Raw genomic sequence first — 26,415 nt, 5'->3', positions numbered from 1 at the left:
CCCCGCCGCCACGCAGCCCAATCGGCAGCGAGGCCGCCCCGGGCCCTGTCGCGAGACGCGCTCCAGCCAATCGCTGCTGAGGAATAACTCAACAGGGGGCGGGTCGCCCGTGCTATTAGCACCGCCTCCACCCCAACGCCCTCCCCCCCCATCGCCCTCCCCCCCCATCGCCCTCCCCCCATCGCGCTCCCCCCCCCGTCGCCCTCCCCCCCGTCGCCCTCCCCCTCGTCGCCCTCCCCCCCGTCGCCCTCCCCCCGCGTCGCCCCACCCCCCGTCGCCCTCCCCCCCCGTCGCCCTCCCCCCGCGTCGCCCCACCCCCCGTCGCCCTCCCCCCCATCGCCCCCCCGTCGCCCCCCCCGTCGCCCCACCCCCCGTCGCCCCACCCCCCGTCGCCCTCCCCTTCACCCCACCCCCCTCTACCGCCTCACGCGCGACGCAACCAATGCGGTGCAATGTCATCCGGTCACTCTAAATATATCATGAGAAAAATGACGTCACGCGGTTACCGCACGCGTCGTGCGAATCCGCGTCACGTCGTTCGAGTCGTTGCGAGAGCCGCCGACGTCACGCGTTTGTGCCCTCGCATCGAGACTCGAATGACGTGACGCGCTCAGCTCGACGCGTGCGGTAACCACGTGACGTCATTTTCTCATATTTCGAGTGACCGGATGACATTGCACCTCATTGGATGCGTCGCGCGCGAGGCGGTGGAGGGGGTGGGGCGACCGGGGGGTGGTAGCTATGACGCATTCCGATTTAAACCTTTCGTGACTGCAGGGATTCATCTTCTTGGTTCTTTCGGTAAATTCTAGATTTAAAGCTTTCGTGACTGCAAGGATCCATAATCTTTGGTTCTATTGGGTAAAGTCACGTGGCTTTTTTCACTCCAGCGCTGTCCTCCAGACAGTCTCGTCCCTTCACCTGATGAAGGTCGCTTGTGTTGTGGCCGAAACGTGATTTTTGTTATTCTATTTTTTTTACCTACGTGACTTTACCCAATAGAACCAAAGAGTATCTTTCGGTAAAGTCACCACCACGTAGAATGGAAATGAAATAATAAAACGTAATAAAATAAAATTCTCACGACGTCACAGCCACAACACAAGTAGCCTTATTCATATTCTTAGTTTTTTCGGTAAAGTCACGTTGAAGAGAAACAACAAAATAACAAAATATATATAAAACAATAAAAAATTCTCACGACGTTTCGACCATAACTCAAACGGTCATCATCAGGTGTGTCGGTTTGCATAAATTTATTTTTAAACGGCACATTTATTTATTTATAAAAAACGTTGGCGTCACGCGCAGCGATTGGCAGTTTGCCCAGGACTAGTCCATCTATTTGAAACTGACGCCATCCAGACTGCCACTCTGCGCCCAACCTTATGGAAGAGGTACGTGGATGACACTTTTGTCATCTGGCCACATGGCCGGCCTGCTCTAGACCAATTCTTCGACCACATCAATTCCATACACCCAGCCATCAGATTTACCATGGAAGTCGAAATAGATGGCAAGATACCTTTTTTGGATGTCCTAATTAAAAAAAGAGACCTGATGGTTCAATGAGCCACTCTGTCTACAGGAAAGCTACCCATACGGATGCTTATCTGAAACCGGATTCCCACCACCATCCATCACAGAAGAATTCTCTCATCAAGACTCTGTATCATAGAGCCCAATGCATATCCGACCAGGAACACATAAGCAGTGCACTCAAGCACGTACACCAAGCTCTTAGGGCTAATGGTTACTCCGACTATACAATCCGCAAAGCTATCACTCAAACCATGAAGAAGAACCCTCTTGAGGAGCCTTTCAAAACCATCACTTTACCCTACATTGCTGGGATCACAAAAAAGATCTCCAAAATCTTGAATAAACACAAGATCCAGGTCCGTTTCAACACATTACATAAAATCCGTGATCTGGTTCCGTCTGTAAAAGATGTGATTCCGGACATACAATACCCTGGTGTCTACAAACTAAGTTGCCTCTGTGGTAGTAGTTACATTGGAGAAACCAAACGCCATGTCTCGGACCGCATTCGTGAACATAAAGCAGACCTTAAACACGGTAGGACCAACACCTCGGCCGTAGCAGATCATTGTTCTAATTCAGTAGGCTCACATGCCATTGACTTTTCCAAGACGGAGGTTCTTTGTAAGCCATCTGGCTTCCATGAGAGATTCGTTCATGAGGCTATCCACATATACAAGCACAGAGACAATTTCAACCGAGAAGATGGATTCTATCTTAGCAATCATTGGAAAGATTTGATAAATCATTTCAGTTCTTGATTGATTGTTCACGCTTACAGTGGCTTTCAGACAGCATACATTATAAAAAATTTCGTCTCCCCCCTCCTCTTTTCAAGAAAAAAAATAGATGGACTAGTCCTGGGCAAACTGCCAATCGCTGCGCGTGACGCCAACGTTTTTTATAAATAAATAAATGTGCCGTTTAAAAATAAATTTATGCAAACCGACACACCTGATGATGACCGTTTGAGTTATGGTCGAAACGTCGTGAGAATTTTTTATTGTTTTATATATATTTTGTTATTTTGTTGTTTCTCTTCAACGTGACTTTACCGAAAAAACTAAGAATATGAATTACTGCAGTCACGAAAGCTTTAAATCAAAATTTAATCGCCTCTACGGGGAGGGTTTTCACATAACTTTAAGATCCTTCAACAAACTCCGGGATAAGAAAGCTCAGCTGATCGAGTCTCTCACCTTCCTGAAGAGATGCCGCGACTCTGGGGTAATACCAATCGCATTTACACTGACCTCTGCTGCTGTAACTTCTTCTAATGCGAAACGAATTCTTTTCAAAACTAGCTTAGCTCTTATCTCAGAAAAAATCAGACTTATACGCACAGAACTAGATCAGTTAGACAAGACACTCTACAAATCACACTTATCATTGACGGCAATAATGTCCACATCGGATTGGGAACATGTAGACAATATGACTGCCTCTTCAGCTGCTACTATGTCGACCAAATGTAAGGAAAACCTGATTTCCAAATTTAACCTCCTCTTCAACAAAAGACCGGACCCACACACCAAAAAGTTAGACGTTAATAAAGTCGTAATTAATCGCAGTAACAGTTCTATTTCCGATGGTCTGAAATCCGTTTTAGCTAAAGGTCTAAACTTTGCAGTCACACCTAAACACATACCAGTTAATGATATAATTGCCCAAGTAGACGTTGCTCTCAGGGGCCTGGGTCACATCGCTGCAGACGTAGCAAGATCTGAAATCGCTGCAACCCTCAAAAACGCTAAGATGCCAGCTAGCAACCTCAGCAAAGATGAGCGTTTTGAATTATATAAATTAAAAAAGAGGAATGATATTGTAGTTCTCTCAGCTGACAAAGGCAATGCTACTGTCATCATGGATAAAATAGAATACAACAACAAAATTAAAGAATTACTCGACGATGGTAGTTATACAAAAATAAAAAGAGATCCCACCAACAGCCTCGTCACACAAACCAACAAAATAATTTATGATTCAACCGCATTAATTGATCAATCTAAACAGTTTTCGTTGAAACCTTCTGCTGCCAGGCCACCAAGATTATACGGCTTACCAAAAATACATAAAGTTGATACACCTCTTCGTCCCATAGTCTCTACTATCAGCTCCCCCACCTACAAACTAGCTCGTTTTTTGTCTGAAATCCTGCGTCCTTTCACTGGAAAGACCACCTCTGTGGTACAAAATTCTACTCACCTGGTATCAACAATCAAGGGTATTTCCCTGTCCCCAGACGACCTGCTTGTCAGTTTTGATGTATTTTCCTTATTCACCAAGGTTCCTGTACCTGACACCATTGCAATCATTGAAGACTTGGTTCATCAAGGACTAAACACTGAGGTACCCCCCCTGGTGAGACACTGTTTAACCAATACATACTTCACTTGGAATGGAACTTTCTACAAACAAACTGAGGGCACCCCAATGGGCTCCCCCCTTTCTCCAGTTATAGCTAACATTTTCATGGAGAAATTTGAGACTGACGCCATCCAGACTGCCACTCTGCGCCCAACCTTATGGAAGAGGTACGTGGATGATACTTTTGTCATCTGGCCCCATGGCCGGCCTGCTCAAGACCAACTCTTTGACCACATCAATTCCATACACCCAGCCATCAGATTTACCATGGAAGTCGAAAAAGATGGCAAGCTACCTTTTTTGGATGTCCTAATAAAAAAGAGACCTGATGGTTCAATGAGCAACTCTGTCTACAGGAAAGCTACCCATACGGATGCTTATCTGAAACCGGATTCCCACCACCATCCATCACAGAAGAATTCTCTCATCAAGACGGCACCATAGAGCCCAATGCATATCCGACCAGGAACACATAGGCAGTGAACTCAAGCACGTACACCAAGCTCTTAAGGCTAATGGTTACTCCGACTATACAATCCGCAAAGCTATCACTCAAACCATGAAGAATGACCCTCTTGAAGAGCCTTTCAAAACCATCACTTTACTCTACATTGCAGGGATCACAAAAAAGATCTCCAAATTCTTGAATAAACACAAGATCCAGGTCCGTTTCAACACATTACATAAAATCCGTGATCTGGTTCCGTCTGTAAAAGATGTGATTCCGGACATACAGTACCCTGGTGTCTACAAACTAAGTTGCCTCTGTGGTAGTAGTTACATTGGAGAAACCAAACGGCATGTCTCGGGCCGCATTTGTGAACACAAAGCAGACCTTAAACACGGTAGGACCAACACCTTGGCCGTGGCAGATCACTGTTATAATTCAGTAGGTTCACATGACATTGACTTCTCCAAGACAGAGGTTCTTTGCAAGCCATCTGGCTACCATGAGAGATTCGTTCATGAGGCTATCCACATATACAAACACAGAGACAATTTCAACCGAGAAGATGGATTCTGGCTTAGCAATCATTGGAAGGATTTGATAAACTATTTCGGGTCTTAATTGATTGTTCACGCTTATGGTGGCTTTCAGACAGCATACATTAATTTTTCGTCTCCCCCCCCCCCCCCTCGTTTCCGAACATAGATGGACTCGTCCATCTAAACAAACTGTCAAATCGCTATCCGTGGTGCTAACATTTAAAAATAAATAAATACAAACCACCACTTCTTTAAAATGTTCTTGCCATTGGTTTTGACACCTGATGATGACTGCTTGTGTTGCAGTCGAAACGTGAGAATTTTATTGTTTTATATATTTTTTATTATTTTATTGTTTTCCTTCAACGTGACTTTACCGAAAGAACCAAGAATATAATACCCTATACTTTAGACTATAAAATATTAGACTTGTAAAATTACACTGTCTTATTCTATCAACCCTACTGTATACCACATTACTGTATATTTACTATACAATTACGATACTATATATTGCCCCATGAATTATGATAAAATATTACAATGTTATACTATTTATTATTATACACCATGCTATAAGCCATACCATTGACCGTCGTGTGAAAGGTATTAAGAGGCAGTGCGATCTTCTCGATTGAGACAATTTCAACCGAGAAGATGGATTCTGGCTTAGTAACCATTGGAAAGATGTTATAAACCATTTCGGTTCTTAATTGATGTATTTTACGGTGACCTTCAGACCGCAGTCCATTCGCAGGCAGTTTAAATCGCTTTAAACTATTGTAATTGTAGTGCGTATTTAATGTCCCGCTGCACGCTGATGTTGAAATCCTGGTTTATTAAAAAGTCTATTTAATTAAGTAGAACGTGTTGTCTATATTTAAAGTTGCGCATTTTGATGTGACGTCACATTTCTCAAACCCCTCCCCCCGCTTGTCACACGTCGTCACAAATGTCTGACCCCCCCCCCCCCCCCCTTAAGCGCGAGACGTCATTTATGGACGCCCCCTTGTATTTTTACTGAGGAAGGTTGGTTTGTTGCTGTTCATCCAGCGGTGGATAGAACACGGCTGATGATAATGAATGTAATCTCGCGTGAGGGAAAATAATTAAAGATTCATGCGATAACCTGTTGCATGACACACATTGTCCCGCCGTGACATGCCACGAAAATGCGTCATCGCTTAAAGAACGTCGCTCCGCGGGGACGTCATCGCGCAACACCCGACGCGATCCAGTTCCAGTGCGGTGACGTCATCGCGCAACACCCGACGCGATCAAGTTCCAGTGCGGTGACGTCATCACGCAACACCCGACGCGATCAAGTTCCAGTGCGGTGACGTCATCACGCAACAGCTGACGCGATCGCGTTGCTTAGGTGTGACGTTCCCACACAGCGTTTCCGCTGCCTAAACTATACTTTACGGTGCGGCCGCGCAAATCGAATTTGACGTAATTACTTAACACATCGATGGACGTCATCGCGTGGCGAAATTGTGGTATGTCCTTATAGAGAGGGTGATGTCACCACGTAGCACTTGGAGGTGGACCCAATGACGTAATCAAGTCGTTCGCGTCGCCCGGGTCACGTTCTCGTGACGTCACGACAGAGCGGCGCGCGAGTGACGTCGCGATGGAGTACATGCGCATGGTGAAGCGGGTGTGGGACACGTACCGCTTCTATGGCGGCCTGCGCGGTTCGCTGTGGCAGATAATGAGGTGAGAGGGACCGCGAGGGGATCAGGGATTCAGGGGACCAGGATAAGTGAGGACCCGCGGCGAGACGCGGCCTAGGGCCCGCGTTCCTCGCTGTCATTGCGACAGGGGTCATAGCGTCACGCTACACGTGCGTATTATAAACGCCCTGAGGGCAGATTATCGGTGTCGAATGCAATTTTACAATGCACCAAATATGCCTTGAAGGCAGCTCTGTTGTGACGGAAGCAGGAACTAAATATTTGCCACCGTTTCGAGCAATGGTCCTTTTTCAGTGTACTGTAAAGAAGAGCTGTTGCCTGTAACGTTGACTCTGTTCGTGTTTCATTCCCAGGCCCCTGTTATTGACGATTGTGCTGAGCTGAATTGTTGTTAATTGTACGCCGCTTGGAACGCAGTGGCAACCAAATGTGTTAAGTTTAACGTCGAGGCCGTTGTCAACACACTGCTGGTTTGAACAAAATAAAGAATATGTTTTACCCTTTCTGGCAATAACACGGGTGTTAAGATATTCTTGGTTCTTTCGGTAAAGTCACGTAGAAGGGAAACAAAATAATAAAAATATAAAACCAAGAATATGAATCCCTGCAGTCACGAAAGCTTTAAATCAAAGGTGTTAAGATGTTCAAAACTGATTGGCTCTACACCAGAGCCTTCTTTGGGGCCAAGTCTCGCCACCAGTGTCAGACCAGAGAACAACGCCAAAGGCGGACAGTACCAAGGCAATGCATTTGTCAGAGCATTTATAGCTTGGGGTTGAGCAGCTACAAAATGGGACCTTTTGCCGGTATTAAAGTATGAAAAAATAAAAATAGGTTTACCCTTTCTGGCAATAAAATGGGTGTTAAGATGTCCAAACACCAAATAGAATGTATAATAATAGGGGTTTTCCCCTTTTCTTTCTGGCTACAAAACTGAAACCTTTTTCAAGGATTCATGTCTGCATTAACCACAATACTTGCAGTCAAAATGCAAACAAAAAACATACTCTGATAATAAATGCATTGTCCTTGAAACTGATTGGTCCACACCAGAGACAGCTTTCTTTTGAGCCTCGTCTCAATTGGTGCTCGACCAGATGACGCCAAAAGGCGTGACGTAGAACCAAATATAAAGCTTTTGCAAGGAATCGTGTCTGCGATCTTTGTACTTGTTGGCTTTTTGGTGTTGTTCTCTGGTCTGACACTGGTGAGAATAGGCCCTAGAGAAGGCTGCATATATTATCAGAGAATGTTTTTGTTTGCATGTTCACCACAAGTACGTGTGGTTAATGGAGACTGATTCCTTGCCGACGGTTTCTATTTGGTGTTTGAACAACTTAACACCTTTCTAGATTTGAAGCTTTCGTGACTGCAATGATTCACACTCTTTGGTTTTATCGGTAAAGTCACGTAGGTAAAAAATAAAATAAAAATAAATGAAAACAACTTAATTACATTTTGATTTCAAGCTTTCGTGACTGCAGTGATTCATATTCTTGGTTCTTTCGGTAAATACTCTTTGGTTCTATTCGGTAAAGTCTATTCTTTCAGTAAAGTCACGTTGAAGGGAAACAACAAAGCAATAAAATATATAAAACAATAAAACTTAATTAAATCACGACGTTTCGGAGGCAACACAAAGAAGCTTGTGTTGCCTCCGAAACGCCGTGATTTAATTTAGTTTTAATTTCTTTTATTTTTACCTACGTGACTTTACCGAAAAAACACAAAGAGTAACTTAACGCCTCATGTTTTGTTGCCACCAAGGGTAAAATCTATTCCTATTTTTTTAAATATAGTTTGATACTGGCAAAAAAGGTCACACACTGCTTGTTGAAGCGCTTCCCCACACTGTCAGTCAGAGGTTGCATGGCCATACTTCACCACTGCCAGATGTGTCACTTGCAGCCTTAAACGCGACCACGTTTCCCAAATAAATGGCCCTCCACTCCCTCCACTGGCTGGCATTCACCAGGCTGCCAGTGCAATAATTGCTGTACAAGGTCGCACTCATAGGCTTCAAGATCCTCCATTGACTCGCCCCTGCCTCCCTTATCCCCATTAGAGACGACGGACTGCATTGCATCGCCTTGTGCTCTGTAATGTTTTGTTGGTGTCAGATCTATGCGAGTGTCTCAGTTGTCATCCCGCATCGAGTCCTTTAGCGCATCCACTGCCATATATTTCTGCACTATGCTGACTGAGCCTAGGCCCAAAACGTCAAGCGGGCAGCAATGAACGGCACTATTAAACACGTTTGTTACATTGAACAAGCATATTATACGAGCTTGGGGGTAAGATTATGGGAGGGAATTCCAAAGTGAAGCAATGCGAGAAAAGATGCAGAGAGAAATGTGACTTGCAGTGTGTTGAGCGGGTGAGTGTTTGAGTTAATGAGTTGGTGAAGGAGTGAGTGAGTGTTGTTATGACCTGCATTGCAGTGATTGAATAGTATTGATGAGACAAAGCAGTGAGACTGGTAGACTGCAGTAAAACAGGCATTGAGCGAGTGACTGGACTCTCTGTGTCGCTCCCAGGATGGACGAGTTCCGTATCGGCACCCTGGTCGGCACGGACAAGTATGGCAACAAATACTACGAGGACAAGCGCAACTTCTTTGGTAAGAGTCCCCGCAGAGACCCCTATCACCAACCACTTGCCTTGCTACCCCGTGCCACCAATGAGGCAATCGCTTACGTCAATGTGTTAATTTTGCGGTCAATATCAAAACAAATGTTTTCTCCATTTATAGAATATGGGCATTCCATTATATACATGTTATTCTATGGGCATTCATTTTTCCCATTTTAAGCTATGTGCATTTTGTTTTTCCCATGCTAGCCTATGGGTATTGGTTTTTCTCTCATTCCTTTCAGTTTGTCCGTTAATAAAAAAATCTTGTTAATTGACAATGGCCTTGAATGAATGAAAATTGAAAATTTTGATAAGGCTACGACTGTTTCGTGACTTGAGTCTTTGATGAAATTAACGAGTCTCAATGAGCATGCAGACCAAGATAATCTAGTTACATTATTAGAGATCAAACATAACAATTGGGTATATAATTCTATTTGAAAAATTTCACTGAGTACATAATTTGGCTGACCGCTTAATACAATGAGGTTTGGGGTGGGGGGGTGGGGGGTGGAATAATGGGTTCTTCCTTCGTCTGTCTTCGTTACCGTGTTATACTCAGGCCGGCACCGCTGGGTGGACTACACGTGGAAGATGAATGAGAAGAACACGTTCTGGGACAAGGACGGCAGCATGGTGCCTCCTGAGTGGTGCGTCTTCCCCTCTCGTGTTCACTGTCTGTCAAAAGTCAAAGTGATTGCCCATCTCCTTTTACAGCCCTGATCCAGTGGTGCAAATTGGACGTTCCAATTGTAGGGGAGAGCCTGTCTCGGGTAAACGCTGTTGACTTCCCCCTCAAGTGGTACTTTTATGGACCCTGTAGGATTGATGGACTTCGTCAACCCCCAACCAGGAGTTCAAACATGCGATTGGGAGCTGCGTGCTGTAATACTGAACCACCTCCCACCTAGCCGGTTACTGTCTGTGCTGCCTGATCTTGATATTATGCTGAGACTCGGAAGGGAGGCCTGTTTATTTATATATATGCTATCATCCCATTATTTGGCTGTTTCCCAATGCTCCACCGCCCTCTCCCTTCTGCCCTCTGTTCCGCCACAGGCACCGTTGGCTGCACAGCATCGCAGACGAACCTCCGACCACACATCCGCCAGAGCAGCGGCCGTTCATATGGAAGGAGCACAAAATGAACATGAGCGGCTTCAACAAGCAGTACGTGCCCTACTCGACCGTGCGTCCAAAGATCGAGTCCTGGGTGCCGCCCAGTGGAGCCACCTCCCGCTGAGCTCTCACACACACACACACACGTGTGTACGCGTGCAAGTATGAGTTCGTGTACATACATGTGTAGACTTGGGGTCTCTGCAACGAGCTCTGCAACTCGGGTGTCGTTTTGCCTCTTGGGGTGTGACAATTCATCGATTAAAATAAATGATTTAATACGAGCCGACCGGATATATTTTCCATGCAAATTGTTTGAGAATGCTAGGGCGTAATCGAGGCAACCTGCCCGATAATTGAAACGGGGCATCGCAAAACAATTTTTTTTTTAAATTAATGCGCGACTACAGAAATGTCACGGCTTATTGAATTGCAGATGAGTGAATCGTTGCATCCCAAGTTTCTGTTATCATCTGTGAATCTATGATACCCGAGTCCCTTACAAACACATGTTTTGAAGAACTCCCCAGCCATCACAAGCGATGAAGTCAAAACTTTGGTGAAGTTATAGCGGAACTGTGCAGGCGCCTGAATAGAGTGCGTTATCTGCGTTTGTAAAATAATAAATCTCCGCCCTGCCTTCGCGATGCTCTCCGCATGGTCTCACTTTGCACGGTCATGTGACTCGCCATGGATGCCGGTGCGGGGCAGGAAGGGTAAGAGACCAAGAGTGAGAGGGGAGGATGCAGTGGAACGAGGTGTGAGTTTGGTGGATGCGATGTGTGAAGAGGCACGGCAAATATGCTCGCGGAGAGAGAATTCGGGCAACCGACGCCATGCAACAATGTCACTTTTGGTTCACAAGATGAATGTCTGTTGGTCTGTATGTAACTCTGGATCATGTTGATCTATGTAACTGTGTGGGAGAAAAATACAGTACCTGGAGAAAACCCACCATGAATACAAGAGGTTAGCTCAGAGCAACTTTGGGCCAATGTTGGAATGTGGTTGGAGCTGTTGTACCGATGTTGGCCCAACGTTCCATATTTACTGGGCAGCTAGATTCAAGCATGGCTCTACTGTCATCTGTCCACCTCACGGCCCAAGCCTACAACACATGTATTGTATGAGTGGGCAAAGTGCAAAGAGCTGGTGCTTGTATTGCACATTCACCTTCCATATTAAAGCCACACGTCAAAATCGCATTCAAAATCCGAAAATAAAAGTATCCGGTTCAATCACCTCAGGATCTGGTTTGTAAGGTTAATTAAAATATATATCGCTATTAGATTAGAAAAAAATAACACCGAGGTTTACGGGTGGTGGAGGATCTACGACACATTTTATTTATGCGACCAGACCAAAATAATATATACACACACGACTCCCTTGCTCCAACGCGATTGGCTCCGATTGCATTGACGTCACAGGGAGGGGAGGGACTTTCCAAGTCGGCGTTACGTCACCGGCCCCCTCGCGCGCGTGCATCTTCCCGCTACGGAAAGCAGGCCACCGACACCGCAAGAAGTGTGTCAGACGGTCTGCCGAATTCCGGAAGACGTCTACCAATAAAACACGGACACCTGGTTCAGGCTACGCGCCCTGGGGTGGGCGGTCAACGTCGCCTGCCCCCACCCCCACGACGCGCTGAGATCTTCCGGAAGTTCCCGAAGATTCCAGAAGCCATCTTCCGGAAGACGGAAGGCGCAGAGTGTCAGGGCCCTGATTGGGCATTTAACGGAAGGCGTCTTGCGTTAACAATAACAATTGTAACCCCCCCCCCGCTCTCTCTCCCTCACGGCGACAATACCTCGTTGATCATTTTATATCGAAGTTTAAACTCTCCGATTCTTCTACTCGCGCGACCTTGACGAGACGACAGCGCCACCGCAGCTTCCACACACGGCCCGATCAGACTCGGCCCAGCCCGGCGGCGTCCTTGCTTCCTCCGCCCTCCCTGCACCTCCCGGTCTCGGCTGGGCGTCTCGCCCGGCTCAGGGCGCCGCTTCGCCCGCAGCTCAACCAGGCAAGGTGAGGGGGTACGGGAGCCCTAAAGCCAGGCCCCTCGCGGCCTACACAACAACAAAAGGGGGAACGGAGACCGGGGTTTGGGGTTCAAGGGGAATCGGGGTTTGGGGTCGAGGGTGATTTGGGTTTGGGGGTCCACGAGGACCTGTGTTTGAGGCCAAGGGGATCAGGATTTGGGGACCTGGGATTTGTGGTCCGAGGGGACCTGGGGATTTCGGCCAAGGGGATCGGGGGTTTTGAGACCGGAGTGCCATGTCTTCGGGAACCAAGGGTTTTGGGTTCTAAGAAAAGCCTGGTGTATGGGATCAAAGGGGACCTGGGTTGGAGATCCAAGGGCAAACCGCGTGTGGGAGACCGGCGTGTGAGAGGTATTGGGTGACCGGGGCTCCGGGTGCCGAGGGAAATGCGAGATTTCATTGGTTTGGGGCTGTGTTCTGTGTGCTGTACATGAGTCTTATGCTTCAGTTTTCTTGAGCTTTGGGGGGGGGGGTCCCTGATTTTAGGTTATCTGGGGTTTGGGATTCACAGGATGCCTGTGCTCGAAGACCCGCACCGTCGAGTCTGAGAAGTTGTAACGCCGGGGGTTGAGAGTTTGCGGGGGGGTTGGGTTCTTAACTGGGGGGTTTACGGCGAGTGTACAGCAGGTTCAAAATCTTCGATCTCCCGATGATGTTTGTGAGGGTGGAGGGGGGGCGGGCAGAGTTGTAAAGTGTAATGGGTGGTGTCTCGGTGTTTGTCAAGGGTTTTGAGATCTGAAGATTTTAGCTTCGGAGTTCCAGTGTTTTGGGGTCCTAAGGCTCGGAGCTTAGTGTACCTGGGTTTCAGGGGTGCGGACGTAGGTTCAGCGGCAGATATTGGGCGTTTCGGGGGGTTTCCTGGGTTCAAGAGCAAGCAGTGGGTGTTGGGGGGTGGTTCATGGGTTCATGGTCTGGGGCAACAACAACAACATTCTAACTTGAGGCAAATTTGTAAAGTAGTGATAGATGAGTTGGACGTTTTGGCACTCAAAAAAAATATTCTTGGATGTCTGCTTTGCCATATTAGTAACTCGGCCATGGCATGACAACATAAAACCTCTGAACATATTTGTAAATAACACCGTGACCTTAAAAGGGAGCATACATAATGGACGACATTTCTGACAATGCACCTTCATTGCACATACATAAGAGACGCTAGAGAGGTCATGGATAGTAAGAGTTGGAGACTGCACCTCGTGACTAGTTACCTAATAGTAGCTATTGGCTAACAAACAAAACCCTTAGATAATCAAGAAGCATCACCACTAAATTATCCATAATAGAGGTTTTTTTGGGGTTAGATCATGGAAATATTTACACGATCTAACCCAAAAAACCTCTTATGGATGATATTGGTCGCGAAAGCCTACGTGTTAAACTACTAAATTGACTCAATTTCATTAAAGGTAACATAAAATGTTGCTGGCATGTTGCTGGCACATTGAATTGTGGGAATGTTTGTCAGTGTGAGCACGTGGCACAAATCCCCTTAGCAGTGGCTTCATGGCCCCAATCACTGCCTTACATTCCCGAGTTAGAGAAATCTGAGTCGGGTCAGATAAGGTTATTGTGCCAAGCAGATTCATGGTTTTACTATGGCTGAGAATATCATTATTCAATATGATGGGATAAACTGTGGCATTTCCTTGACAGGATAGAAGTAGCGTGCATGAATAGATTTGCTGTACTGCCCTGTGTAGCTCTGAGCAACCTATATAACCAATTTGACACTTTATTCATGACCGCCCATCTTCCAAACAGGGTCGATAAAATAGACACCACTTTTGGGGGTAAGTCAACAATAGTTGTCTTTTGGATATATTTTCTTTTGCCGTAGGAATGTGGAATTTCCACCACTGGCTTAGGATGGGCATCACCTCAATGCTAATTCAGCTTTAAAATAAAATACCTTGACTTATCCAATTTAAACTCTATCCAGGCTTAAATTTGCTTTGCATTTGAGCTGCCATGATATTGGGTGCATTCCAGGTATTTTGATCATAAGCTTTCTGCCCATGTGCAGTGTTGCAATGCATCATCATCAGTCATTGTCTATCCACTGCTGGATGGAAACCTTTCCACTCTGCCACCATCCATCAAGGTGCAGTGCTGCTACAGTCCATATCATGCACATGAGCCGATCTCATCACTCTATCTCCAATGTCCTCGTACCCGCCAGGTTATGTAACTATATTTGGTTTACCCATGTTTGTTATGTGTTGAGGACAGCTTGAGGAGTCCGTCATCCATCAGTAGTTTGATCATGGCTGGTAATAATGATTTTTATATTTATCACAGATCATACAATGACCGGTACAAGGAAATTATCACAGCTGTGAGGCAGAAACAAGACTGCTTGGATTAGAGAGCACGTAGGTTGGAGACACCATATTGATTCTGAATAAAAGTGGGTTTGGGCAGAACACGTTCTTTGGATGGACGATGGCCATTGGTAGGGGCTAACGATGTAGTGGCAACCAAAGGAGAGAACATGCCTGGAGTGGACATCTACCTCCTTAATGGGGCGATGAAACTGGCTCATATGCAGCTGGATGGATTGCTGCATATCGAGACCGTGATATCTGGCAAATGCTTTGGGAGGTTTTCATTTAGCAGTGGACTAATCAAGGCTGATTATGACAGCCAATTGATGGCCAAATCGCCCGGAATCCGACCGGGTCTCACCAGATCTCATAAGCTAAGCGGGTTTGAGCCTGGATTAGTGCTTAGATGGGCAAGCATCATACATGGAATTGATTGGAACATCTGGCATTTGCATCCCTCATCCCGTCTCGACACAGATAAGAGTAGTTCTAACGCATTAGGTGTTCCACGGTTTTTTTTTACCTTCTCACCCCTCTTCCTCCTCTCCCTGGCGGTTTTTATCTCTCTCTGCAGCAGCCACGGCCACGAGACACGCAAGATAGAGAGGGAGGCGAGGAAGCGCGCGGGCCCGAGCGAGAGAGGCGCAGGAGCCGGGAAGAAGGGCCGCATGGCGAACGCCGGCACTGGCACCGCCACCGCTACAGCGGCGCGGACACGCAGGCAGCAGGGCGGGCGGCGCGGCGGTGATGGCGGTGGTGGCGGCGGTGGCGGCGGTGGCGGCGGCGGTGGTGGTAGGAACCGGCACAAAGGCGCCCAGGGGCAGGGCACTGGCGGTGGAGCGATGCGAGCCAAGCAGAAAGAAGTGGGCGGTGATGTCGGCAGAGGCGCTGGTAATGGTGAAGCCTAATTTCTTGTTGTCAGCCTGTGATCTTGCATTGGAGGGCAAAGGCCTCTCCCATTCTCTTCTATTATTTTCTTTCTTTTTTGAGCCTGGCCTGTGTGTAAGCCAGTGGGTTCCTATGTGAACTCTGTATTAATCTATGGGTATCTCTATAAGAGTCTGTTGTAAATTCCCTTGCTATACAGATACCTTGCCAATTTCATCCCATTCCTCTACTTAGTTGCTTCTGTCCTGTCATGGCCACTCAACTGTGTGATGTCGTTTTGCTGCAGCTGTCTCTTCCTGTCTTTCCTCTTCTTTTTTCCACTCCATGGATTGTGTCATCTCTCAACGCTTGTTCTCGTGCTGTCGCCTGTAGGTGGTGACAGTTTTTCTGGGTGTGCTGGAAAAGGTTGAGAAGATAAATGTATATATTATATATTTATCACATTTGTGCTATCGGTGTCTGATCTGTCTAGTTTGTATTGCCTGCACTATCGATCTTTTGCTCTCCATCTCCTTTTGTATTTTATATGTTGCCTGTCTTGTCTGTTGTGTCCAGGCATTCTCTGCTCCCTGTCTAGTTACGTGATATCCCTACTACTTCATTCTGTCACATTTGTTCTGATCACCAGCCTCATGCAAAAACATGTGTGGAAATTTACATGAACACAAAATAATAACTTATCACATGATGCATATAATTTGCGAGCTATTTTCATGTTATCCGATTAGGTGAGTAATCAAACATGTAATTGGTAATCATTTATTTAAATATCGGATATCCCCGCTGTGGTTGCTTAGACTCGTATTTACCCTGATGATGACTAGAGACTTTCACGCTGCCACTTGGCCGAGTATATGCACTGACCCCTGACCTTTCGGTGCTGCCGTGTTTGGCATGGACACAGCTGCGGCAGCTCGGACCGGTGGCGCCGCGGCGTGCGACAGTGACATGGGCATGGAGTGGACGCAGAGCGGAACCCAGGTGACGGTGCGGCTGAGACCACGCGGGGGCGGTGCGGGTGGCGGGGGCCCAGGAGGGGGGGACCTGAGCGACTTGCACAAGGGGGCAACCTTCACGGACCACGCGTGTATGGTGGCGCTGCCAGGTTTGTGTTTCTGTGTCTATGTTTGTGGCCTACCATATATGCGTCTGTGTGAGTCGGCATGCCCAAGTACCGTCTGTTTGACTGAATAGTGAGGGGGGGGTGATACTGGCGCAGCATGGCCTACAGAAGATGTACAGAAGAATGCAGAGGTGTACTTGCCAATGACCGGTACCAGCATTGTCAAATCGGCTTCTGTGGAGCAGGCTTGTGACGGATGCTACTGGGCAGTTGGAAGTAGTCCCTCTTCAATAATAACGGAGGGTGGAAGCGATGCTCACAACAATGAGCAAAACGCCAGGTTGCTAAACTACAGCAAGTTTGCATAGTGGCGAGCAAAGGATTTGCATCTGCCAGTCATTTCAGTTAACCCATAACACTTAGGTCTGTCTCATGATCTGCCAGCAAGCTTTCTACACTTCACGTGACCTCACGGTGCATTTATCCTAACACACACACACTATGGTGACGTCACTGCCGCTTAATGACGAATTGCGACTGTTGTCATTGGTGTGTGTGGCTGTGTTGTCATTGTGCATTTAATCAGATTAATGTAGTTGTGCATGTCATCGTGTGTGTGTGAGTGGGGGGCCTGCCCATACCCATCTCAAGAATATTAATAATACAATTTATTTGCACTCATATTTCACAATTTGGACACACTGTTCGATCGATAGCTCGGAGGCGCGGAGCCAGTGCTCAAAGTCCCTCGTCCTCGTACGCCAGCCGATCCTGAGCATGTGAGCCTGAGCATGTGAGCCTGAGCGTGTGAGCCTGAGCGTGTGAGCCTGAGCGTGTGAGCCTGAGCGTGTGAGCCTGAGCGTGTGAGCCTGAGCGTGTGAGCCTGAGCGTGTGAGCCTGAGCGTGTGAGCCTGAGCAGGTTGAGCCTGCATAGTCGAGCATAAACAGGTGAGCCTTTAGCTGTTGCTTGAGTGTGGATGGTGCTTGGATGCTGCTTGTGTGCAGTGGGAGAGTTCCAGACGGCTGGTGCAGCTTAGTAAGTGTTGTCAGTCTTGTTTTTGCGTTGTGATTTTGTGTGCGTTATCAGTGTGTGCGTGTTTGTGTCATCGTGTGTTGTGAGTGTTGTTGTGAATACCTATTGTAATCGATGATGTGCAACATCAGTGTCCATGTGGTGATGTTTACGTGCGCGCGTGTGTGTGTGTGCGCGCGTGTGCGTGTGGGCACAGATGGAGGTGAGTGGCGCTGTGAGCTGTACGGGGAGGTGGAGGCGTCTTGCTGCCGCGCCGAAGTGAAGGAGCGTGGTGGGGTGCTGCAACTCACCATGCCCAAGCGCATCCCGTTCTACACGTGGCCCGCACTCACCACAACGGTGAGTCTCGCTCACCAGCACACCTGCACGCTCACCAGCACACCTGCACGCTCACCAGCACACCTGCACGCTCACCAGCACACCTGCACGCTCACCAGCACACCTGCACGCTCACCAGCACACCTGCACGCTCACCAGCACACCTGCACGCTCACCAGCACACCTGCACGCTCACCAGCACACCTGCACGCTCACCAGCACACCTGCGCTAATGGTTGGTGCCCAGCGACTGTTTGGCTCAGCTCAGAGAGAAAGTTTCTGTGAGACAGTCCCATGTGAATGTCGGGTTCTTAGTGTAGGGTTCTTTGTGCACTGTTTCCATTGTCCCGTTCCCCCCAATCTCCTCTTCTAAGCAGCACGCCATTGATTATAAATGACAAGTCAAAAAGTAACATAGCAGCAAGACTAGTGTAATTGTGATTGTGTTAAACTAGCGACTGTTGTATTGCGTGGCGGCACACCACGAGAAGGGGGGTACAATCTAGGGGGGGGCGATGCGTGGGAAAAGAGAAAAAAACGGGAGAATGGGAATTGAGAGTAAGAGGATGAGACAAGTTTGGCGAGGTGTGGTCAAACATAACCCCGTTATCGAATCGTATCCAGCAGTGGATTGACATGAGCATTTTTATTAAATATAAACTTTTTCTAAAAGTTCACACAAAAACACGGTTACTTCGACATTGTTCACACCGAGAGCCGTCGCAGCATTCACTTTGAGCTGTTGTTTGTCACACAGTGTGGCATGTTTATTTGTAGCAGCTTTCACATCACTTGTGACAAACGTAACATACATCATCAGCCATGATCAATCCACTGCTGGATGAAGTCTTCCTCGAGCCATCCTCACAAGATAGCATGGATAAGCCTAACACAAACTCGGGTAATCTGAGAGGTGCTTGAGGGCAGTTGAGATGGAGCGATGACATCAGTTCACGTGCGGAAGTGAGATCGGTTGTAGCAGCAATGGACCGTGAGGGATGGAGATGACGTGGGTAAACCTTCATCCAGCAGTCGATAAACGGTGACTGATGATGATGAATGGGACGCTGCGGAGACCCTGTACATTTTGGGTTCTTTTTGCAGAAGAAGAAACCGGCGGATGAGGTGACCGAAACATCCGGTGTCTCCCCACCCCGTCTTGCGGAATCGGCAAAAGCGACCACCGGCAACGGCACCGGCATCGTGCCCCACCGGTTGCTCGCCAGGGAAGCCGAGGAGACGGTGGCGGCTCTGGCGCCAGCACTGGTACCATCGCTGGCTGAGGCAGCGCCGCCGGCAAACGCCCCTCCCAGGCCTGTTGGGAAAAAAGGCAGCTCTGGCGGCGGTGGTGGCAGCGGTGGCAAAGCTGCGGTGAAAGCGGCTGTACAGGGAGCGGTGGTGGAGGCGGCGGTATCGCCACCTACTGTGGTGGAGGACGCTGCGTCGACCACCAGGCCTGACCTCACGCCGGTGTCCGCCGATGGTTTCTCGACGGAGCCTGACACACAGGCCCCGGCGGGAGTCAAGGTTGAGACCCCTGTTGAGACCACATCGCTTGAAACCTCTGTAGAAACCCCTCTACCAACCCCAATTGAGAGTCAGGTAGAGACCCCTGTACAAACCCCTATGGAGAGTCAGGTGGAGACCCCTGTTCAGACCACTGTTGAGTCCCCTCTAAACACCCCTTTGGAAAGCCAGGTTGAGACCCCTGTCGTCACACTCATGGAGAGCCAGGTGGAGACCCCTGTTGAGAGCGTGGGGCAGGACATGGAGGTGGCAGTGGGAGACAGTCCACCTGTGACCACGGCTTTGGATTCAGGGGGGCAGCCGCTGAGAGCAACAGGCAAGGGGAGTGGATCGAGCCATCGCACGGTGGCGTCCTTGTCGTCACCGCCGCCGCCCCAGGAGGAGGATTTGACGAGCGTGGAACCCCCACAGGAGGTGATCTTTGCAAGTGGAACCCGTATACCGTGTGTGCTTTCACTACACATCCTCTTGTCCTGCGGTGATTGGGCTTTTGCCACTGCGCAGCTCCCAGACTATCGAACACTTGGCCTTCGTTAATAAGACAATCCGAGTCTTAAGATCTATTGTCTTGAAAACTCATCTTTAAATTGGCCTTCATCGCTAGTTCTGTCCCGTTCACCCTGGTTCTGTTTATTTCCTGATTTCCACACACGGCGCATTGGGATCTACGGATGGAGTGGGCCTTACAAATGTAAATTATGATTTATTATGACTTGAATTCAGTGAGGTGTGGGGCTTGATTGTACACCGCAGGTATGCCAACAGTATTCCATTCAACTTTAGCCGCATTTGTGATTTGTATTGAAGGTGGCAGAGTACAGTCTGCAGCCCAATGCAGCAGAGCTGAAAGCAGGAACAAGTCGAGTGGACCGGGAGGAGTTGGGGTCGTCGGTATCATCGGAGGCGGGGTGTGAGACCTTCAACAGCCCACTTCTGATGTGCACTGGTGAGTTAGACTATGTGCGCTAGCAGGTGAGTTTGTGTGTGTGTGTGCCCTTACTTGCATCTCTACCTCCGTGTGTGTGTGCGCGCAATGTCCTTACCTGTTTCTTTACCTGTGTGTGTGTGCACAATGTTCTCCCCTGTGTCACCACCTCTGTGTATCTGTGTCCGCGTGTCGCTCCCCGTGTGCCACTGCCGGCGCTTCCTCGGTAACCAGCCCCGGAGCCCCGGCGCGTGTCGTCCCTACGACACGGCTGGTACGAGGTGGGGGCGGACGCGGTGGGGGTGCAGGTTTACAAGCGCGACATTGCGCCCAGCGACACGCACGTCATCTTCCGCGACCACGACTTCACGCTCATCTTCACCAGCAGGTGAGGTCGCCGCAGGAGATACGTGGCTAATAAAACTATAGCCGGGCTCTGAATTCCTTGGCAGCCGATGACTCTGCCGGTCGATTTATCGACCAATCTGATCAAATAACAGCTGAGCAATTAACTTGCTTCCCTCTGTGTGCGCGCGCGACTGTCAAAGCGACCGGAAGTTCTTGGAGAAGGAGGGCGTGGCGGGCAGTGGCCCCACGGTGTTCAGCTGGCAGGTGAAGCTGCGGTGAGTCCACGGTGGGGGGGGGGGTGGCGGGGAAAAGGTGGAGGTTACCTTTTATAGGCGCTCACTAACAGCACGAACATTCTTATTCTTGGTTCTTTCGGTAAAGTCACTTAGAAGGGAAACAATAAAATAATAAAAATATAAAACATTCTTGTTTGGACTATAGGGTGGATCTCTTTGTGTGCGTCCACGCAGGAACGGCATCACCCCCGACGAGTGCTCCTTCGTGAACCGGATGGCGGTGGTGGAAATCAAACTGCGCAAGAAGCAGAGCCAGAAATGGGGCGCTCTCGAGGCTCCGTCCAACCAAGGTCTGGTGCGATCACGCACAAGCGCGTGGCGTGTGCTCGTGTGTCGCCCCTCACCGGTTCCTTCAATCGGTGGAATCCTTCATTCAAAATCCGGCAGTGCCCACTGGGACGCCGCCGTGGCGATTGATTCGTGATCGAGTTTTGGGTGACGCCGCGTAGTGATCCGGTCTGTTTCATGGCATTTAGAGAGCCTCCGCCAACTGACACGGCCAGGAGGATTTAATGCGTTTGATTGTAATTGTTTCGACCAAACGGTAAGTTTGAAGGACAATTCTCAGAACCAAATATGTCAATTGGATACGACGTTTCGCTTGAAACTCCGTCGGGCATCCTCGAGACGAGAGAACAACACGCGGTGCAACCTAGGAGACATCTAACCTCGTCCGTCGACCCCTGGCCCCGCTCACCATCCCCGCACCTCGCTCGTGGACCCGTAACCCCGTGCGGCGCGTGTTTGCTTATGGCAAGGTCTCGTTGCGCTGCCTCCAAGGTGCAGTTGGAGGCGCCAGGGTGGCGTGCCCAGCGAGCGAGGCGTGGAAGACTGCGGCGCCCGCCGGGCAGCAAGTGGGACAGCCGCCGGCCGTGGGCCAGCTGGGCGAACCGCTCGCCGAGCCCAGGGCCAACCGCACCGTTGGTGTCGCCGCCAACACGACGGCGACAGCGGCCGCCAGGGCCGCGAATGTCGCCGAGTCCGAGATGGAGGTGGCGGTGGCGCCGGCGGGGCTGGGCTGCGCTCCGTGCGTCGGCAGCGGGGGCGCTGCCGCGGCGGCCCAGAGGACGCTGGATCGCGGCGCGGTGTGTGTTTGGCGAGGCGGCGAGTCGGCCCACGTGATCGTAACGCGTTGCTCGCTTGCACCAACAACGTTTTTTTGAATTCGTGACGTTCTGAGTTGCAGGCCCAATGACCAAATGGCCCAAAACGTCAAGTGGCTAGCAAGTACAAAGGCAATTTATTTTTGCTTAACACATAGTACGTTACTCTTTGTTTTTTTTCGGTAAAGTCACGTATAAATCAGAAATAATAAAATAACATAATAGCGTGCAACGTTTCGGTTGCAACACAAGCAGCCATCATCAGGTACAGAAGAGCTAAATTTACGAGAGAGGGGAAACACATAACCTCAGATGTATATACAGACACCCAAGTAGGGGGAACTAACACAGATCCAACAGGGGACACAGAGAGAGAAGCATACCAAACAGACAGGGTTTAGCAAAATTTGGAAACCATATAAAGCAACACAGACGGTCGGTCAAAACACAATTAACGCATAGTCCGGTTGATCACGCTATTTCATAGATTGCTAAATTGCAAGTTAAGTATGAAACTCAAAATACAGACCGCATATACACACACACAGACATCCAAGTAGAGTGAACCAGCACAAAGACAAGCACACAGTGAAGTCGCCTTATCTGTGCCTGAAACGACATAGTACATTTCTGGCACAGATATGCCACCCAAAGCACCATTGCATCAATACACCCATAAACATAACAATAAACATTTATAATAATAAACAACAAACGGCAATGTCAAAGTTGAAATAACTAACAGTGTAATACTTTTATTGATTTTAACAAGGCTATTTTAAGAGCTTGGAGGAACGAAACGTTGGAGGAGGGAATTCCAATGTGGAGCAGTGTATGGTGACACTTCGACGTTAAGACATCGCGTGACATATGTTGCCCTCCAGCACACGTTTTTATTATGCGGCTCGCCAGAAAGTATAGTTAAAGACCCCGTCTCTACTTAGACAACAACACTTTTAATCGACGTAGCGTCGAAATGCAGTTGCATTTCGAGACGCTTTGTATGTATGTATGTTGAACTTCTTTTGCACCGTACGTAGCCAGCCATGCTAATCAGAATATACTGGTGGAATTCGATGAGCTATAAAGCTCTTTTTCACAGCTGTCCGGTAGGGACGGGTAAGAACGTTACAACAACACAGTACAAAAACACGATAGTAGTGCAAAGTACAAGAAAGGTAAACAAGTCACCCAAACCCTTTGGGTGACTTATTCTAGATTTGAAGTTTTCGTGACTGCAAGGATCCATACTCTTTGGTTCTTTCGGTAAAGTCACGTAGGTAAAAAAATAAAATTAAATCACGACGTTTCGGGCGCAGCACAAGCGCGCGCCCGTCATCAGGTGGGACAACCACAGCAAGAAAACAAATTGCTGAAGTGGGGATGGGCCCGTCCCCCTTTGTTCTCCCTTCCCTCGTGCTCTAGCAGCCCCACCATTCCTCCCGCCCCACCCACCCTCCACCCCCCCCTCTGCCTCCCCTCCCTTGCAGCGGCTCTCTTGACCACTTCAGCAATTGTTTTCTTGCTGTGGTTGTCCCACCTGACGACGAGCGCCTGTGTTGCGCCAGAAACGTCATGATTACATTTATTTATTTTATTTTTTCACCTACGTGACTTTACCGAAAGAACCAAAGAGTTAAGGATCCTCGCTGTCACGAAAACTTCAAATCAAGAATAAATCACCCAAAAACATACAAATAAAACTAAACCATCCCCATCCTACCAGGCAAAGCCCACTGAGGTATTAACTTATTTTTGATAAGCGTTCTGGCCAAAAATGTTTGCGCGACAAAAGCAACGTAGGAAAGAGGAAAGAGAGCAATACAGCGGCATGGCCTGGGACCGAGCAACTGGGGTCCGGCACCACCACCAACAATATCAAGGAGCCGTGATGGCCGGGGCAGCCAGGGCAGCAACAACAAGTTCCGGGGTATTCTTGAAGGAGGGGCGGGGTCATTCTTCAGATATACTTTTGATTTGAAATAATAATTTGCACAGCTTCAAGTGTCATTTGTAGAAATTTTCGGGAAGAATTGAACGGCTGATTAATCATCGTGGTGATATTGATGGCTGTTGCATGTTCCGTCCTCAGCCCCCGATGGTCCGCTCTGGTCGCCGTGACGACGATGAGGGGGAGGACGACGACGAGGAGGAGGGGGCAGTGGCAGGGGCAGCGGTGGCTATTCGTTGTCACGGTGACGGGGACCGGGAGGCGGTGGAGGGCCGTCGCCACGGTTACACGGGGCTCATCAATCTGGGCAACACTTGCTTCATGAGCAGCGTCATCCAGTGCTTGTCTAATACGCGCGAGCTCAGGGACTTCTTCCTTGGTGAGAACCAGCAGCACCAGCAGCACCAGTAATAGCGGCAATGTCACCAGTTTTAGCACCTGTAACGGTAGCCATGTCTGCGGTGGCACGAGCAGCTTTGGCAGTACTTGTTGGGGCAGCAGCTGCTTTGAGAATGGCAACCAAACAGTTGTTAAGCAGTGGCGTTGACCTGGTTGTATGCCGTCTCCCCACGCTCTCCCCACGCTCTCCCCACGCTCTCCCCACTGTCTCCTCGCTGTCCCTCTCCCCACTCTCCCCTTTGCCTCTCTCCCTCGCCCCGCTTTCCCTTTCCCCCCTGTCCCTCGCCGCGCTACTCCGCTACTTGACTCGTGCAGACAAGGGCTTCGAGGCCGAGCTGAACATGGAGAATCCTCTGGGCACGGGCGGCCGCCTCGCCTCCTGCTTCGGCCGCCTGTTGCATACGCTGTGGAGCGGCACGCAGGACGCCGTGGCGCCTGCCCGCCTCAAGGTGCCACGTCGGGGAGGAAGGGGAGGAGGGACAGGGGTGTGCGTGCACACGCATTTGTGCATTCGGTGGCCGAGCGTGGTGCGGTCCACCCACCCCCTCGTGTGCCGTGCCGGCCTTCGTAGGTTATACTCGCTAGCAGCACTCGCCCCAGCAGTCTTATTGAAGGCTATTTGGGGGGTGGGGGTCTTTGTCTTTGTGTGCAGTCGGTGGTGGGTGGCAAGGCGTGCCAGTTCACAGGCTACTCGCAGCATGACGCGCAGGAGTTCATGGCCTTCCTGCTGGACGGGCTCCACGAAGACCTGAACCGCGTGCGGCACAAGCCCTACACGGCCACCGTGGACTCGGACGGGCGGCCCGACGCGGTGCGACACGGTTGACATGGGCGACCACTGAGCCCCTTCGTAGTTGTCTGCTCGTTCATCCTCGCATTGTTAACCAGCTCCGTCCTCTCGCTTCGTCACGGTTTTCACAAATGAATCGCTTTTTGACAGCAGTAGCGGTGTCACTCGGCACTGGGCGAAAATTAATTGCATAATTTGCTCTCATCAGAGCTAATTGTGAGATCCTTCAAATGCGCAATCCTCGGTCGCCTGTTCTGCCGGGCGGTGACGCAGCCCAGCGGCAGAGGTTTACGGTTTCCAGCAGCTGCCCTGGTTAATACTGCAGTGTATGATAACCCTAAAAACATCGTGAGCTGTCTGCTTCGCCCAGTGGACATTAATATATTCCTTACTTCATTCGTAAGAGTAGGCCATCGTGTGCCGGCGTTGGAGTCCAAATTTGCCAAATTCAAATATACTGCAGATTACTCAATTGGGATCACCCACATAGCAGCAGACTAATTCTGGCAGACTAATGCCCCAGGTAACTTTTTTAAATGAGACTCCTATCCTGGTCTCTTGAGTTCTCACCTGGTTGAACAAAATTAACTTAATCCTCCCCTCTCCTCGCACTACGTTCGCCCCCTTCCTGTTCACCAACTCGCCCGCTCACCGTGGCGCCGCCGGCGCTCGCTCGCTCGCTCACTTGCTCACCCGCGCATGCAGGTCGTGGCGGAGGAGGCGTGGGCGCGTCACCGGCAACGCAACGACTCCTTCGTGGTCGACCTCTTCCAGGGGCAGTATAAGTCGACCCTTGTGTGCCCGGTCTGCAGCAAGGTGGGGGCCCCCTCCCCCCCCTCCCTCCACACCTATGCAGTTTTCCCCTCTCTTAATAGCCTAGCACCTGGGCCCCTCCGGCCCGTGGGCCCCAGTGCAGTTGCATTTGCTGCACACTCGGAAGCTACGCCACTCATTTTGGCGATGACCCATGCGTGACCTCTGCTGACAACGTGTACCCGAGGCAGAATGTCAATTCACCGCCGCTGTGACATTGAACCCATGACCAGATCACTTGGT

General features: G+C 49.3%; 2 protein-coding genes across 7 annotated transcripts in view; both read left to right on the top strand.

Moving 5' to 3' along the window:
• Positions 1–6,456: 6,456 nt before the first annotated feature.
• On the top strand, positions 6,457–10,991 carry NDUFA12 (NADH:ubiquinone oxidoreductase subunit A12). Its single transcript, XM_032969763.2, has 4 exons — positions 6,457–6,615; positions 9,131–9,213; positions 9,790–9,877; positions 10,287–10,991. Exons 1-4 carry the CDS (start codon positions 6,530–6,532, stop codon positions 10,468–10,470), a joined length of 441 nt encoding a protein of 146 aa, XP_032825654.1. The 5' UTR covers positions 6,457–6,529; the 3' UTR covers positions 10,471–10,991.
• Positions 10,992–11,133: 142 nt separating this feature from the next.
• LOC116951260 (ubiquitin carboxyl-terminal hydrolase 19-like) overlaps positions 11,134–26,415 on the top strand; it is a 31,233-nt gene continuing 15,951 nt past the window's right edge. For 3 of the 6 annotated variants that reach the window (XR_012946554.1, XR_012946555.1, XM_032969760.2), the window contains exons 1-14: positions 11,134–12,377; positions 15,293–15,609; positions 16,511–16,711; positions 17,899–18,041; positions 19,125–19,961; positions 20,355–20,493; positions 20,707–20,860; positions 21,021–21,095; positions 21,291–21,406; positions 21,897–22,201; positions 24,312–24,549; positions 24,885–25,018; positions 25,222–25,380; positions 26,065–26,175. Coding sequence is in view for 4 of the 6 variants with exons in the window: in XM_032969760.2 (XP_032825651.1) it covers positions 15,387–15,609; positions 16,511–16,711; positions 17,899–18,041; positions 19,125–19,961; positions 20,355–20,493; positions 20,707–20,860; positions 21,021–21,095; positions 21,291–21,406; positions 21,897–22,201; positions 24,312–24,549; positions 24,885–25,018; positions 25,222–25,380; positions 26,065–26,175 (2,835 nt within the window). In the remaining 2 variants the exon portion in view is untranslated. The remainder of the gene's footprint in view (positions 12,378–15,292; positions 15,610–16,510; positions 16,712–17,898; positions 18,042–19,124; positions 19,962–20,354; positions 20,494–20,706; positions 20,861–21,020; positions 21,096–21,290; positions 21,407–21,896; positions 22,202–24,311; positions 24,550–24,884; positions 25,019–25,221; positions 25,381–26,064; positions 26,176–26,415) is intronic. The other 3 variants (XM_076073463.1, XM_032969761.2, XM_032969762.2) reach the window with 3 other exon arrangements.

Source organism: Petromyzon marinus, chromosome 42 (assembly GCF_048934315.1).
Source record: "Petromyzon marinus isolate PM22_M1 ecotype Great Lakes invasive population chromosome 42, UKy_Petmar_22M1.pri1.0, whole genome shotgun sequence".
NCBI classification, from domain to species: Eukaryota; Metazoa; Chordata; class Hyperoartia; order Petromyzontiformes; family Petromyzontidae; genus Petromyzon; species Petromyzon marinus.
This window is presented reverse-complemented; position numbering and strand designations above follow the sequence as displayed.